This window comes from Bombus affinis, chromosome 17, assembly GCF_024516045.1.
Source record: "Bombus affinis isolate iyBomAffi1 chromosome 17, iyBomAffi1.2, whole genome shotgun sequence".
NCBI lineage: Eukaryota > Metazoa > Arthropoda > Insecta > Hymenoptera > Apidae > Bombus > Bombus affinis.
In genome coordinates this window covers 6701340-6715840 of record NC_066360.1, presented here as the reverse complement: position 1 = coordinate 6715840, position 14501 = coordinate 6701340, and the positions used below count along the sequence as shown (strand labels likewise).

Here is a 14501-nt window from a genome sequence, read left to right as displayed (position 1 = left end):
GTCATATATTTTAACGCCGACTGGTCAAAAAACTACAAGGTTTGTGAACAAACAATTCGGAAACGAAAGTGAGCATTTAGAACTATCTTATTTTAAAAGATATTTACTTTCTATCATAATTGCTTATTGCTTCGAGGATCTTTCAACGATGAATTATTGTTGTTATCGTATAATTATCCCTTAACTTTTGTTTGGTGGAGGATGAAAGAAGTTTTTATGATAATACGGAAAAATATTTAATTTCAGTGAGCAAATTTAATATACAAATTATTAGTAGTAAATATTACTATTTTTCTGTATATAATTATTTTGTTGTTTAACATTACGTAAAGACCTGCCGCAGGATTTTTATGTAGAAATCATCTTTAAACATACACTTAAAGGTGATGTATGAACGTTCGCAGATGCATTGTACTAGAAACATCAAGGAGTAAAGATATTGTCATATATGACAAATCAGAAACCGTGTACATATAAATACATACATCCTTATTAAACAATGTCATAAATGAATTTATTTAGAAATGAAACGAGTGGAAAGACAAAATGAAAGGAATGATGAATCTCTTCTTCATAAAATTCTATTTATATTGTTCTTGGTTCGAAGCGAAAAAAGTAACGTTCAAATAGTCAGTACACTAAATATAATATTATCCATAGAAAAATTATTATACCGAATATTTTGGTGATCTGATGTATCCAGTACAACCTGAAATAACCGAAAATGTGTGTATTTAAATTAGTATCTATTTTTGTATACAAAGATACTTGTATATGCACCTTGTTAACCGTTGTCGGGCTGTTGGCTTAAAGTCTTGTTTTAGGATAAATTTCCTAATTCCCATCAGGTAAATTGCAATATACTTCTCTAAATTCATATCCTGTAAATCTAGTTTGACCATATCGCTGTCGTGTAACATTTTCACCTTCTCCGCCAAGTCGGTACAGTTATCTCTTTCGAAAGTCCATTCGTGCAAGAAGAAATGTCCTATGAATGTGAACAGCTTATTGCCATTTCTGAGAAGCTTCATCATTCTGGAATATCATTTTTAATTATTATTATAAATGAAGTTAGAAATTATTCCCGAAAGATTGTTCTCTTTGTTCGAGGATTGGTAGAATACTCACATTGGTTTACTACCTCGGAGTCTTAAAAAGACATCTATGACGAACGCACGCAAAATATGCGGAATTACACTCCGAACCTTGTAAATGTATCCATTAGCTACGACTGAACAACTTGGATACCATAGCGTATCGTTCAGTGGCATTTCTATGCTACATTTTACCATAGCATCTGTCATCGGACCCCACCTTATCAATTGAAACGCTTATATTATTATTGATTACTAGAATTATACTTAAAGCACAGTTTATTATCATACGAATATCTCGGAAAATTATTATTATGAAATTGACATAAATATTATATGTACTGCTATTTTTCTAAACTAATGACATATTGAGATAGTCTATGTTTGTTGGTCTTCTATTGTCCACGTTAATTAAATAATCTGAATCTTTTGAGATACTATAAGAATCGAATTACATTAGTCGAAAAAAATTCGTAATAAATATTACTTCAAAGGACATGCGTTACTCGTGCAGTTGTAAACTTTAACTTCACGATCACGATGTAGCGTGACATGCCATGCAACACAAATTATCGTATCAACTACGAAATCAAGAGGCACTAAATCTAATCTTGTATCGCTCCTGCCCCGTACTACTGTTGTACATCCTCTGCTCACAAGTAGGAAGACACCTGGTAACGTTAAATTCGTTTAGAAATTATTTGTGTTTCTCGATTACCAGAGATATGGCGCTAAGTAGATAAGAATGAAATTTCAACATTGTGAGGAATGACAAATTAAAATTACAATTATCATGATCTAGTGGAAAGCCTTTCATTAATCCACATTTGGGAGATGTAAGGAGTATTGAACAATTACTATTGAAAAAGATCTATGAAAGTACCTGTAAGTGCAGAAGTACCCTGTATCCAACCAGGACATGGTTCTTTTAAAGAGACACCAACTACGCTTGGCCGGACTATCGCGACTGGTAGATCTTTGCACTTACTTGCTACAATCTGCTCTGCTAAATTCTTACTGAATGTGTATGTGTTTGGATAAGTTTTTAAAATCTTTTTTTCTATTTCGTTGATCGACGTTTTGTCGAATTTGTCACACATATCTATTACTTCCGAAGGTTTCAAGCTCGTGCTGCAAAGTTAATAATATGTGAACATATTCTTCACGCTATAATTACAAATATAATATTCATAAACCATGGAACAACGTTTTCGTATAACTTATTCTTACGTATAAACTTTTTCCCCAATCTCATATAGATTCGCATTACTATAAGCTGTGCTAACATAGACGAAGCTAATGGGATGCTTTAGTTCGTTCCAAAGATCGATGACACGAAGAGTACCCTTCGTATTCACATTAACAGCCACGTGCAACGGCTCGTTGAATTTCACAGTGGCCGCGACGTGAAACACTATGTTTACTTTTTCTAACAGCAGGTTTCTATCTTCTCGCGAAAGACCTAAATCCGGCAGACTCACGTCACCTTTCATGGGATAAACTCTGCTCAAAGCTGAGGGGTGTTTTGCTTTGATGTCGTCGTAGATCTGATGATGAAAAAGTACCAGCTCAATTACAGAAAGAAATTTAATCAATTTGGCTTCTGACAGGCTTTATTATTGAAAGAAACATGAATAACATTTACGAACGGGACCATCTATGATCTTCTTAAATCGTTGTTCTATCGTTTCGTTAGATTTTGGACGAATTAGTACAAAAATAGCAGCGATGCGTGGACACACGCGTATCAGTTTTTCCAGTAGACCGACTCCTATGAATCCGGTTCCTCCAGTCACAAGGATCCCACTACCAGCGTAGAATTCCTCGAGCGAATTCGTCTTATTCAATCCTTCATCGGTCCCGTTTTTATTCGTTTCTTTATTTATTGTATCCATATTTGAGGGTCTTCACATTTTCAGTTCAAATATTTGCCATAGATTAGATTTTATAGATATTATATTTGCCATAGATTCCACACAAACAGTATTTAGAAAAAGTAAAAGAATTATGTGACTTAACAGCCCAGAAGATACGAAATGCATGGATATTTAAAGGAACTGTCAATCAATCTTAATCTGTATTTGAATAAATGAAGTTTCATATAAAAGTGACTGTTCCCACATCCGAACAGTTTTGTCCCGTTTTGTCTGTTTTGATACCGGAGACAACACTGTATTTTAGATTGCCTGGTTGAAATTTGATTGCCACAGAAAACTGATGAATGTGATAATGTAAATGAGAACGAATGAATATATTGTATCTATATTTTTATTATAATTGTCATATACCTTGTAATTTTATTACGTATGTATGTATGTGTACATAGTTATATATTATATGTGTCATTGCATACGTATATATCTATATTGTTTTGTATATATGTGTAATATGTTTTCATATTATCATGCTTATGTATTTTATGTTGCATTATGTTCTATGTCATTTAGTTTTGTAATTTGTGTTCTGCCTGATTATTTACAATACCAAGCCTTTTATAGCACAAGTTGATGTGATATAGAGATTTGATACATTTATATATAGTATACAACTGAATTTATTATAATCAACTAACAGCAATTTTGTAAAAATACTGAACATAAAGACCTTTTAACTCTTGAATGTCTATGAAACGATGTTTATGTAGTTATTCGAAGAGATATTTTGACGCAGCATCTAAGTAACTAACAAGTATAATTATAAGGAATGTGATAAATATAACAAGAGAAATACATTTTATCAGGATGTAGAATAATTTGCTCAAATTTAATAGAATAATTGCGTAAATACATACTCTCTCTACTACCATTTCACCGTTTGTCTTATATGTAATCAATATTACGTATGTATACTTCAGTTTGTTTATTAAAAGCAAGGGATCTTACCATTTACAATGTAAAATGCATAAAATATCTCGCATGGTTAATGTTGTCACCGCGGAGCGTATTTCTATTTTCATGAACGCGAGACTCGAAGCAAATCCTAATAGTAAGTGATGAAAAACCGACCCTAAACTCAAATTTTGCTAAAAATAAGGGGTCTTTCGTGCAGATACGTTACGAACGCATATGTTCCGATTACCTCTACTGACTGGTTGCAAATTATTGCAAAATCAAAATAATGAGCCATTTTACTGCGTAAAATGTAAAATACAAAATATTTGAGTATTCAAAAACTTCATTTAAACTGTTGTAATAATTAAAGACCCGAATGATATTTTTGATATATGATATTTATAATAATGAAATTGATAACAATGACATTAATGAAAGACACAATTGAATAAAAATAACAAGGAGTCGTCTGTTACCTGATGCTATTTCCACTGCGTATTCTTTACCAAAAATCGAACAACAATGCAACTTCGCGATAGTAGATACCGATACGTACGTCACAGTACTGTAACGATATTCGATGTAATACACCTCTAGATACTCATTCTTTTAATAACATCACCCTACTACTGAAAGTGCATAATGTCAAGCATGAATGATTCGATTAACGCTTTTTATCTCCAAAACCAAGGAAAAAAGAGTCTTGAATGGTCTTTAAACATGAAATATCGACCGCAGTTGACTTTTTATTATTGATTGCTCCTACATTTGCATTTTAATGATATTTTCATTACAGATAACATTTTATAGGTTAAGCTGAAGGTGAAAATAATTGAATTTCAAATTCCATCTCATATAACGAACGATCTTTTTTCCTGAGGTTAAAAAACACCAACACACAATCAGTGAAGAAGATATTCATACAGTACTTAACTGTAACAAAAATTAGAATTAAGATAGAACATCGTTTAGGAAGAGATTTTTAGCAAATGAAAAATATATACATATTGTTATAAATTTGCAAAATAATTTTCAAAAATAGAAAAAGATAAGGATTCGATAGCAGTTCCTGTTATGAAAATATTAATATCTGACTAATGGTAAAATGAGTGACATATATTCGTGCAATTAGTGCCTTGTAGTATAATATGTATTTGAAGCGCAATTTCATCCTGATGGAAGAAAATCCAAAGCACAATACTACTAATACATTAGCGTGGGTTTTGTATCATGTTTGAAACACTTAAGAACAGCCCCGCAACATGAGCATTATTGAGAATATATAAATAAATTAAATAAAAATATAAATAATGGTACCGATTCAGCATATTTCATCATGAAGTCATTTATGGAACGCTTTTTTAGAAAAATGAAAGAATAATTTAAATAGAGTACTCATCAATTTGATCAATTCAGTGTCACAATATTTGTAAGACATAAAGGAAACAAAAGATAACTTTACTAGCAGGAAGAGGTCGCAGTTGGGCAGACTCCGATTTTAATAAAACTTGTGATGTAAACGTAAAATTAGCAAATTTAATGTACATGTATTGATGGTGGCACATAATTCCATTCTGGATTAAATCTTTCGCATTATTGCATGTGATTTTTCGAGAGTTCAACTCCTGGCATTTATTAATAAGGTAGTATTGCATTTTTCATATAGTCCAAAAGCATAATTGCAACTTAGGTAGTATCCAATGGCAAAAATTTGACTGTGTTGCATACATATCTGGAGTGTAGGAACATGACAAATTTTATATAATTGCAATTTTTGTCTTGTATTCACTGGTGATTGATTGAACAACAAATTTTATATAATCACATTGGCAAATATGCATGATCGAAGGTGACGTTAGTCTGTCCTACTTTAGGAATGTGTAGTGGATTTGATCTTTGATACGGATTTAAATGTCGTAATAATAGTTTCTTGATTACCAAGTAGTTAACTTTGTTGCTGAAAATCGTTGTGTGTATTGTTCAACCTTTTCTGCATGTAAAAGTCTTCTGTTATACCTGTATTCTGATATACCTATAATATTCTGCTGCTTCGTGGATAGTAGGTTATTTCTCTTAGTAAAAGTAAATGTAAATATAAACACAAAAGTGAATACAAGCAAATAAATATAAATATATTGCGAATAAAGTCAATTTAAGAATTATTAAAATTTTGACATGTTTTATCCACAGAAGATTTTGAACAAGTTATTTTTGCAAATCTTCAGTATATCGATACAAATGATTCTCTTTACACTTACTCTCGTACGTGCTAATCTATTTCGCAATATTTGAATAAATTTTATGAATGATAAATCTGAGCGACCGCAGTTTGGACGCGCGGGCACAGCATGGAAAGTGGTTAGTTGGATGAAAATAAGCGACAAGAGGGCGAAATACAGGCAGAGGCGGAATTTTATTTAATCACTCTATTATGTCGTATGAATAACAAAGAAAAATAATTGGAGAATATGTCATCATACTCACGAGTCATATTAATAAGCGAATGGATTCTCCAATCGTCAATTTCTGCTTACGTATGACTGGCCGTCTTAGGGCGCGATGGTCGGAAAATGAAGAATAGTTCCATCCTTACTTAATAACCATAAATATGATTATAAATACATGCTCGTACTAACGTCAACAACATGTTGCTTCTGGCATGGCACCGTCCTTTTAAATTATTTTTCTTCTTATACATACGTCATGACAAAGTGATGAAAAAAATCCCTTTCAGATCCTTGAAATTATATTTAGAGAAATTCGTCCGCCTTTGTCTGAAACAAGTAACGTCGAACTATAGAATAGCTACATTCTCTCCGATTTCGATGACTTCTTAATACATTATCGGGAGTACGACTCTAAATAACTTCTTCCTGTACATGAAACTGTTGCAGGGCAATAGTTTCCGAGATATTCGGAAAAAATTATCGATACCACTCCTGTGAATTCTACCAATGTATAATTATATACAATTGTACATCCGCTACTGCGTATGCGTTGATATTTGTGTCCCACTCATCTTTTGTTTATTGTGTATACAGGGTGTTCAATTACAAATGTAAAAAACCTTAGGGGTGATTCTTGAAGCTAAAATAGGACGAAAATCAGAAACAGAAGTACTGCACTTTCGGCTCTATTTTTAAGTTATTGACAATTAAAAATCGGCCGAAATGTCACTGTACGTAAGCAAACCTGAGTACATGAACAGGTAGGTCGGCTCAAACAGCGGGTTACACAATGATCATTAAATCGAACGATAGATAGGTAGCAGCTTATCTCGTACAAGTCGTAATGAAGAAGACTATGATGTTCGGACACGTAAACCATCCTGCACGACGTTCCCTACGAAAAATCATCGATTATGTTTACTCATTGAAATCCATAACAGCATAACGTAAACCGCTTTATTTTCGAATAGAGAGGATTAGTGTCTTCTCTAATCTTTTACATTAATTAATAATTAATAAAGAAAAGTACATATAAACAATATTTGCGCAAAGTATACATACCGTGTGAAAAATTTGCGTATCGTGGATGTGCAAAGTGTTCACAGAAAAATCGTAATAAAAATAGTAATGTTCACAGAAAAAAATTACATGTGCATTAAGTATTCTTGAGCTGCTACTGAACGTGGTCGTATATCGTTTTGCATAAATCAGAAACGATTTCCATACAAACTACTGATCACTATATATTACAATATCCACACACATGCACATGAGATAAGAAATCAGGAAACATGAAAAAAACTGCAAAAAGAGTTTTATAGAGTAACGCATAATAATAAATGTTAATAGCTACATGAATGTTACAGCTAAATGAAAAATTATATGTATCGCATTGAATAGAAATCGCAAAGAAACTCCTCAGACAATGTGTCTATTCTTGACCAATTTCAAAAAGATCATACAAAAGAAGTAAATGAGTTGGCCAAGAATATTGTAAATCTTTCTTCTGGAAGAATTTTCCACTACTACCTTGTTATGTAACATGTTTTGGTGACTTTAGAAATTTGAGCATAGCCCGACCTCTCTCTTTTGGAAAGAGGATAAAACAATTTTGGAAGGACAGAATCATTTCAACAACATTGAAGAGAAACGTCAAGAGGACTGTATCAAAGTTTTTTTTTTATTGTTTGTTTAAATTACAATCAATTCTCGCGTTGAGAATTTTCAGCAATTTTTCTGGCGTAGCGCAGTAACATGGCTAGTATTTATAATACGTTGATACATATTATAGATAAGTATAATTTGTGAGTAAGTATTATAAATAAGTAAATATTACATTATTAAATAACTAATTGAATCTGTCGTTTAGGTCTAGCGGGTAGTCTCTTCAGCCTGCGAATGTGGTCCGTCGTTTCAAGTAGTCCAGTGATTAGGGGTTTCGGTGTTTGTTGACTCTTTTGCTATATCTGCAGTTATACTTTGCTATTTCCTCTTTGACTGTGGGTATCTTGAGGTCGCGGTGTATTGTTTCGTTGGTAACATACCAAGGTGCATCAATTGATCCCTAATTAGGGATCTTAGCGTTTTCGATTGGAAGCGTTGGAGTATTTCAATGTTGGAGTTACTTGCTGTTCCCCATAGTTGGATTCCGTAGGTCCAGACAGGTTTTATTGCGGCCTTGTAGAGGGTTATTTTGTTCTGTATGTTTAGTTTGGAGCGTTGGCCCGTGAACCAATAGAATTTTCTTAGTTTTTCCTTTAGTTGCTTTGTTTTTTCTGAGATATGTTTTTTCCAAGTTAGCCTCCTGTCCAGGGTCATGCTCAGGTATCTTACGGAGTCCTTGCTTGGGATTATTGTGTTGCTAATGGTGACCTGGGGGCAGGTTTGTTTTCGGAGCGTGAAGACCAATTGCCGGGTCTGCGTGGGTAGCTAGTAGTGCTGTTTCGTCGGCAAATGTTGCTATTGTTACCTCGTTTGATATGGGTAACTCGGCAGTGTAGATGGAGAACAGTAGGGGTTCGAGGACACTACCTTGTGGTATGCCGGATTCTATTGGGAATGTTGCGGAAGTGGCGTCTAGGCATTTAACTATGAATTGTCTGTTAGTTAGGTAGGATTTTAAGATGGAGTAGTATGGGTGGGGTAGGATTTCTTTAAGCTTGTAGAGTAGCCCTTCATGCCATACTTTATCGAATGACTGTTGGATGTCTAGGAATACTGATGAGCAGTATTTTTTCTTTTCAAGGGTTTGGCTGATCATGTGGGTTATGCGGTGGATTTGCTCTACTGTTGAGTGTTGTTTTCGGAAGCCGAATTGGTAATCTGGGAGTGTTTTCAATTCTTCTAGGAGTGGAAGGAGACGATTCGTGAGCATCCTCTCGAATAGTTTAGACAGGGTAGGTAAAAGACTGATTGGGCGATAGGAGCTGGTTTCATATATTGGTTTACCGGGTTTAGGGATGAGCGTGATAAGTGAGATTTTCCACGCCTTAGGAAAGTGTTCAAGGCGGAGGATAGCGTTAAAGATTGATGCGATGAGTGCAATCCCTTTTATGGGAAGTTCCTTGATTGCTTTATTTCCTATTAGGTCGTGACCTGCTGCTTTCTTGGGGTTTAGGCGACTGATTGCTTCTATGATCTTTGCAGAAGTGAAGGGTTCAATAGGAGGGGACATTTGGAAGGGAGTGTGCAGGTATTCGGTAACGTCCGCAGCAGCTATGGAGGAATGGGGTTTGAATACTTCAGACAAGTGTTTGGCAAATAGGTTGGCTTTTTCTATAGGGCTACGCGCCCATCCACCTTGCGGACGGTGGATTGGAGGTATTATTTGTGGGGGGCGCGTGAGTTTCCCGGAGGCCTTCCATAGTGAGTAGCTGGAGTCGGCTGTGGGGGACAAGCTGGCGAGATATTTGTGAAAACGGTCATTATTGTAGTTTTTTATGGTTTTGGATAGTTTTCTAGTTGCGTTGTTTAGTTTGCGTTTGTCCTCCGGTGTTCTATGGGTCTGCCATATTCTTCTTAGTCTACGTTTTTCTGCTATTTTTTTAAATATGTACTGGGGATATTCGTGTTTGCTGATGGACGTTCTTGCCGGTGTGGAGAAGCGGATAGCGTTTATTATGCTCGTGTTTAGGTATTCCGTGGCTGCTTCGATTTCTTCATTGGTTTTTAGTGAAGTTGAGGCTGAAGTTGTGCGGGTAAAGACTTCTCTAAAGAGCTGCCAGTTGGTGTGTTGGTTATGAAGTTTGGTTATGAATGGAGCCATTAGGTGTATTCTCGATGATAGTTGAACTGACTGTTACTATCACGGGGGAATGATCGGAGGAGAGATCAGCCGAGGAATTGATTTGGACGTGTCTTGACGAGATATTTTTAGTTATGAGGAAATCAAGAAGATCGGGTATTTTGTTTGTGTCGGTGGGCCAGTATGTGGGTTCGTATGTGGTAAGGTAGTCGAGGTTGTTGGTTATTATGCTGTTGAAGAGGTTTTTGCCTCTTACTGTAACCAGTCTGTTGCCCCATTGGGTGTGTTTGGCGTTGTAGTCTGCTCCAGCTATTGCCCAGGGTGTCCAGGAATTTATCAAAGTCTTCTTTGGCGATGGAGTTGCTGGGAGGGCAGTATACAGCTGAAGTGGTGATTGTACCATGACAGTCTTCTATTGCTACGTTTGTTGCTCGGAGGTAGTCTTTCTGGAATGGTGGAAGTTCGTAGTGCTTAATGTTTGATTTGATTATGATTCCGGTGCCGCCGTGGGCCTTTCCGCTGGGGTGTTGTGTGTGGTAGAAGTTGTGTATTTTGAGGTAGTTTTTGTCGGTGAAGTGGGTTTCGGATATGAACATCACATCGATTTGCTGTTGTTTTAAGAATAGTTCTAGTTCAAATTTGTGCTGAGCTAGACCGTTGGCGTTCCACAGAGCTATTCGCATTGGTTTTATTTTGCTTCTGTGCGTATGAATTTGTCCATGAAGAGTGTGAGTAGTGATAGCAAGTTGTTAATTTGCTCAGTTTGCTTCTCGATAAGTTTTTCGAGTCTGGTAAAGTTGTCTGTGCTTTGTGGGGTGGGAATTCTATTTTCTGTGTGTACACTGTGTGTTTTCGAGTTGTTTGCGTTTCCTTCTGTTGCCTGCGCATAGGATACTGATGGTGAGGTGAGTTCTTGGGGTCTAGGTTCTTGTATGGTTATCTCCTTGGGTCTCAGTTTTGGATACTTAATATTATGTAGCGTTTTATAGGCTGAGCATCCTTTGTAGTTCGCAGGATGCTCTCCTTGACAGTGGATGCACTTAGCAGGGGTTTCAGGGGATTTGGTGCATTGGTCAGTGGGGTGATTACCTGCACATTTTACGCACCGGAAGTTATGGTTGCAGTATTTCTGCGTGAGGCCGTACCTTTGGCACCTTTTACATTGTACTATTTCTTTCTTTACAAGAGGTGGTTCGTACTTAACTATGGAGTTCATCAGCCGGTTGACGTTGTAGATTTCTTTGTTATTCCCTTTTTGTTTTAAATCTATGAAAAAAAGTGATAGTGGATTTTTTGAGATTCTACGTTTAATGTTGCTTATGTTTGTTACCTCATGGCCAAGATTTTGAAGTTCGAATTTTAGTTCATCTAGGTCGACTGAGTGGTGGATATTGCGTAGCACCACTCGAAATGGTCTTTCTTGCTTGAGTTTGTAAGTGTGGAAGTTGGCATTCAGGTTTTTTAGCGACTTCGTTAATTTCCTGTATGCGTCAGGGTTGGCCGGCAGGACTTTCACGTGGTTGTTGTTAATTTTTAACTTGTAGTCCTCTTTGCTGATGTCTTTTTCGATAGTCTTAATCATTGACTGTATGTCGATTACGTCGTTAATGAATATCGGTGGGGGAATTCTTTGAGTATGGAGATTATTTACCTTTTCGGTTGTATTCATGGAGTCTTCCGTGGACTCCAGAATTGAGAATCTATTGTAGGTAGTCACTTGGCTGGCTGATGGTTTGGTTTGAAACTTGTTTACATTTGTCTTGGTCGGTTCGAGCTTTCGTTTTTTCGTGTGATGGTCATTTACCAGGATAGTTGTGTTGCCCTCTTGCCACGGGGGAGGAAACATGGCGGTGTTATAATTTTGCTCCGGGGAGCCTGTTGGAAATGATAGAGCCATCATCGAGCTAGTTAATTCGGTGTGAAAGAACTAGTCGAGAGGCTGTTAACCCCTGGCTAGGTTAGTTGGATTCGCTTTCGACAGATGGGCGTCACGTGGAGTTTTGTGAACTTTGCCGGGCACTGGACACACGTCTGCACGCTTCGGCACTCACCAGCAAACTGTGGCTGGTTACTTGAGCGTAGATTAGACTACCAATGGTGTTGGTGCTGATGGGTTTGGTGTTTGTTGCGTGCTCTGTGTTTGGTATTATCTCGGGTTTTGTGCTGTCCTGTTGGGCTTGTATGTTAGTGATTGTCCTGCTTCGTAGGGGCGGGAACAGTTTGCGTTGTAATTGTTTCCTAGCTTCGCAACCTTTATAACTGGCTGGGTGTTTTCCGTTGCAGTTATAGCATCTGACCTCCTCTATTTTTCCCGTGGATGGGCAGTGTATCGTAAGATGATTTTTTGCGCATTTAACGCATGCCGGGGTTCTATTGCAATAGTTTTTTGTGTGGCCGTATTACTGGTACCTTATGCATTGTGGGATATCTTTTTAATGTCCAGGTGGCTCCACTTTTACTATTGTGTTTAGTAATTTTTCTATATCGTATATGTCTTTGTTGTTGTTTCGAGGTTCTAGTTCGACTAGGAATAGCGGTAATGGTTGTTTGGTATCGTACTTGTTAATGTTGTTAATTGACCTTACCTGGTGTCCGATTTTTGCAAGTTCTTCGCTTATTTGGTCGGTATTTGTTTTTGGGTGTAATCCCCTGATTACTGCTTTGTAGCTTTTGTCGTTTTTGTGCTGGTAGGTGTGATACGCTGCGTTTTTATCCTTTAGTTACCTTGTCACTTTTCTGAATGTTTCTGGGGTGTTGGTTGCACTTTCACCTGATCTATTTTTATCTGTTTGATAACATAGTTATCTTTCCCTGCAGTGTTGTTTAGTAGTTCGATGAGGGGGTCAATTATTTTCACATCTATGTATATTGGTGGTGGTTTAGGGATGCGGTTTGTCGGACTTTCCGTTGGGTCCGTTGCTGCCTCTTCTGGCAGTGCGCTGAATGGATTATGGAGTTTGATATCTTGAAGCCATTGTTTTTTTCAAGTGTTTCAGTTTTCCTCGCGCTTGCGAACGGGGTTACCTTGTATTTTTTGCTGGAAGTTGCCACCGTCCAGCTTTCTTCGTGGTGTACTGGTTCATTGACCTCTCCGTCGGCTTGTGTTGTTTCCATGATATCGTCTTTTTTCTCTATATATGTAGAGTCTGTAGCTCTATTTATAAAATATGTGTCTCCTGAGTTGATTATTTTTATTGGTAGAATCTGCATGATTCCACGTTTTGTCAATGGGCGTTTACTTTGACACTTTCTCTTCCCTCTTGTCGCACTTTCACTGGAGCACTGTTTCGCACGTCCGTTTAGGTCGCCTGCACAGACGGAACTCGAGGAAGAAATTAGTAGGTACTCAGAAAAATACAAATCAAGAATAGCAACACACCCAAACCGGCTAGCTGCGGAAACGTACAAAACCATAAACATGGACAGAAGACTAAAAAGGAAGCACCTAGTAGACCTCATAAAGGACATAACCTAGCAAACACGAGGATGGTACCCCGCTGGGGGTAGCCACCAACATGCTAATATAACTGTTAAAAAATTCTACCAAATGTCCAAATTGGACAAATTGTGAATTTCAATAAATAAATAAAAAAAAAATAGAAGTGCGTGCTTACGCTAGTACGGGGAGGATATGTTCAAGTAAGAGCTCCGTGAAGGTTTTAGTCGGTTCGGTTCTACACCTAGGGATTGCGAAGTAACTATGAAAATTTCCTTCATAATCAAAAAAGTGGTTGAAGTAGGGTTTCTGTACGGTCATGCTTATATTAGGTATGATAAGTTAATAAAAACTATTGTCTCAAATATTTCGTTTTGTATTGATTGTATCAAAAACCTTTGAAATGAATTATGTTGCATTCGGATGATTTCTTTCTGTCTTATATTTTTGAAATACCAGGGTGACCGGGATTTTTCAACATATCTTTATTTTAATATTACGTTCTAGCCTATAAAATACGATTTCAACTATTTGTAATAGAGTACCCTTGAGCTGACTGTTGCGAATTCTTAACGAATTGGCGATCAGTCAGGTTGCAATATCGGGAATAAATATTGATTGAAATAATAAATATTGAATAAATAAATATTTAAATAATAATTGATTGATGATGTATTTACAATGAGTGGATTGTACAGATGTTGATTAAACAGGAGAAGGATGGTGTTTAATGTGAACTAATTGCAATAACAGACTATAATTTAGACAACTCAATAGTTAATTTGCTACTCTCGTCACCACGAATCCAACGCTCTCTCTCTCTCTCTCTCTTGCGGACCACACTCTCACGACAACGCTAGCAGTACTATCTCGACACATAACTCGCACTCTCTGACTTCTCGATTCACACTTTCTGGCTTCTGCACTGACACTGACTGTTCTAGCATC

At 36.6% G+C, this 14501-nt stretch overlaps 1 protein-coding gene across 5 annotated transcripts in view; it reads right to left on the bottom strand.

Annotated features, from left to right (window-relative positions):
• Window positions 1–222: 222 nt before the first annotated feature.
• The window catches only part of LOC126926267 (fatty acyl-CoA reductase 1-like), a 141886-nt gene continuing 127607 nt past the window's right edge, over window positions 223–14501 (bottom strand). For 2 of the 5 annotated variants that reach the window (XM_050742524.1, XM_050742528.1), the window contains exons 2-8: window positions 2325–2641; window positions 1978–2225; window positions 1582–1765; window positions 1129–1314; window positions 781–1035; window positions 675–709; window positions 223–414 (exon numbers count right to left, since the gene is read on the bottom strand). In XM_050742524.1, the coding sequence (XP_050598481.1) occupies window positions 323–414; window positions 675–709; window positions 781–1035; window positions 1129–1314; window positions 1582–1765; window positions 1978–2225; window positions 2325–2641 (1317 nt within the window). In that variant the 3' untranslated portion in view covers window positions 223–322. Of the gene's footprint in view, window positions 415–674; window positions 710–780; window positions 1036–1128; window positions 1315–1581; window positions 1766–1977; window positions 2226–2324; window positions 2642–2743; window positions 3000–4401; window positions 4504–14501 lie in introns of those variants that run through there. The other 3 variants (XM_050742526.1, XM_050742525.1, XM_050742527.1) reach the window with 3 other exon arrangements.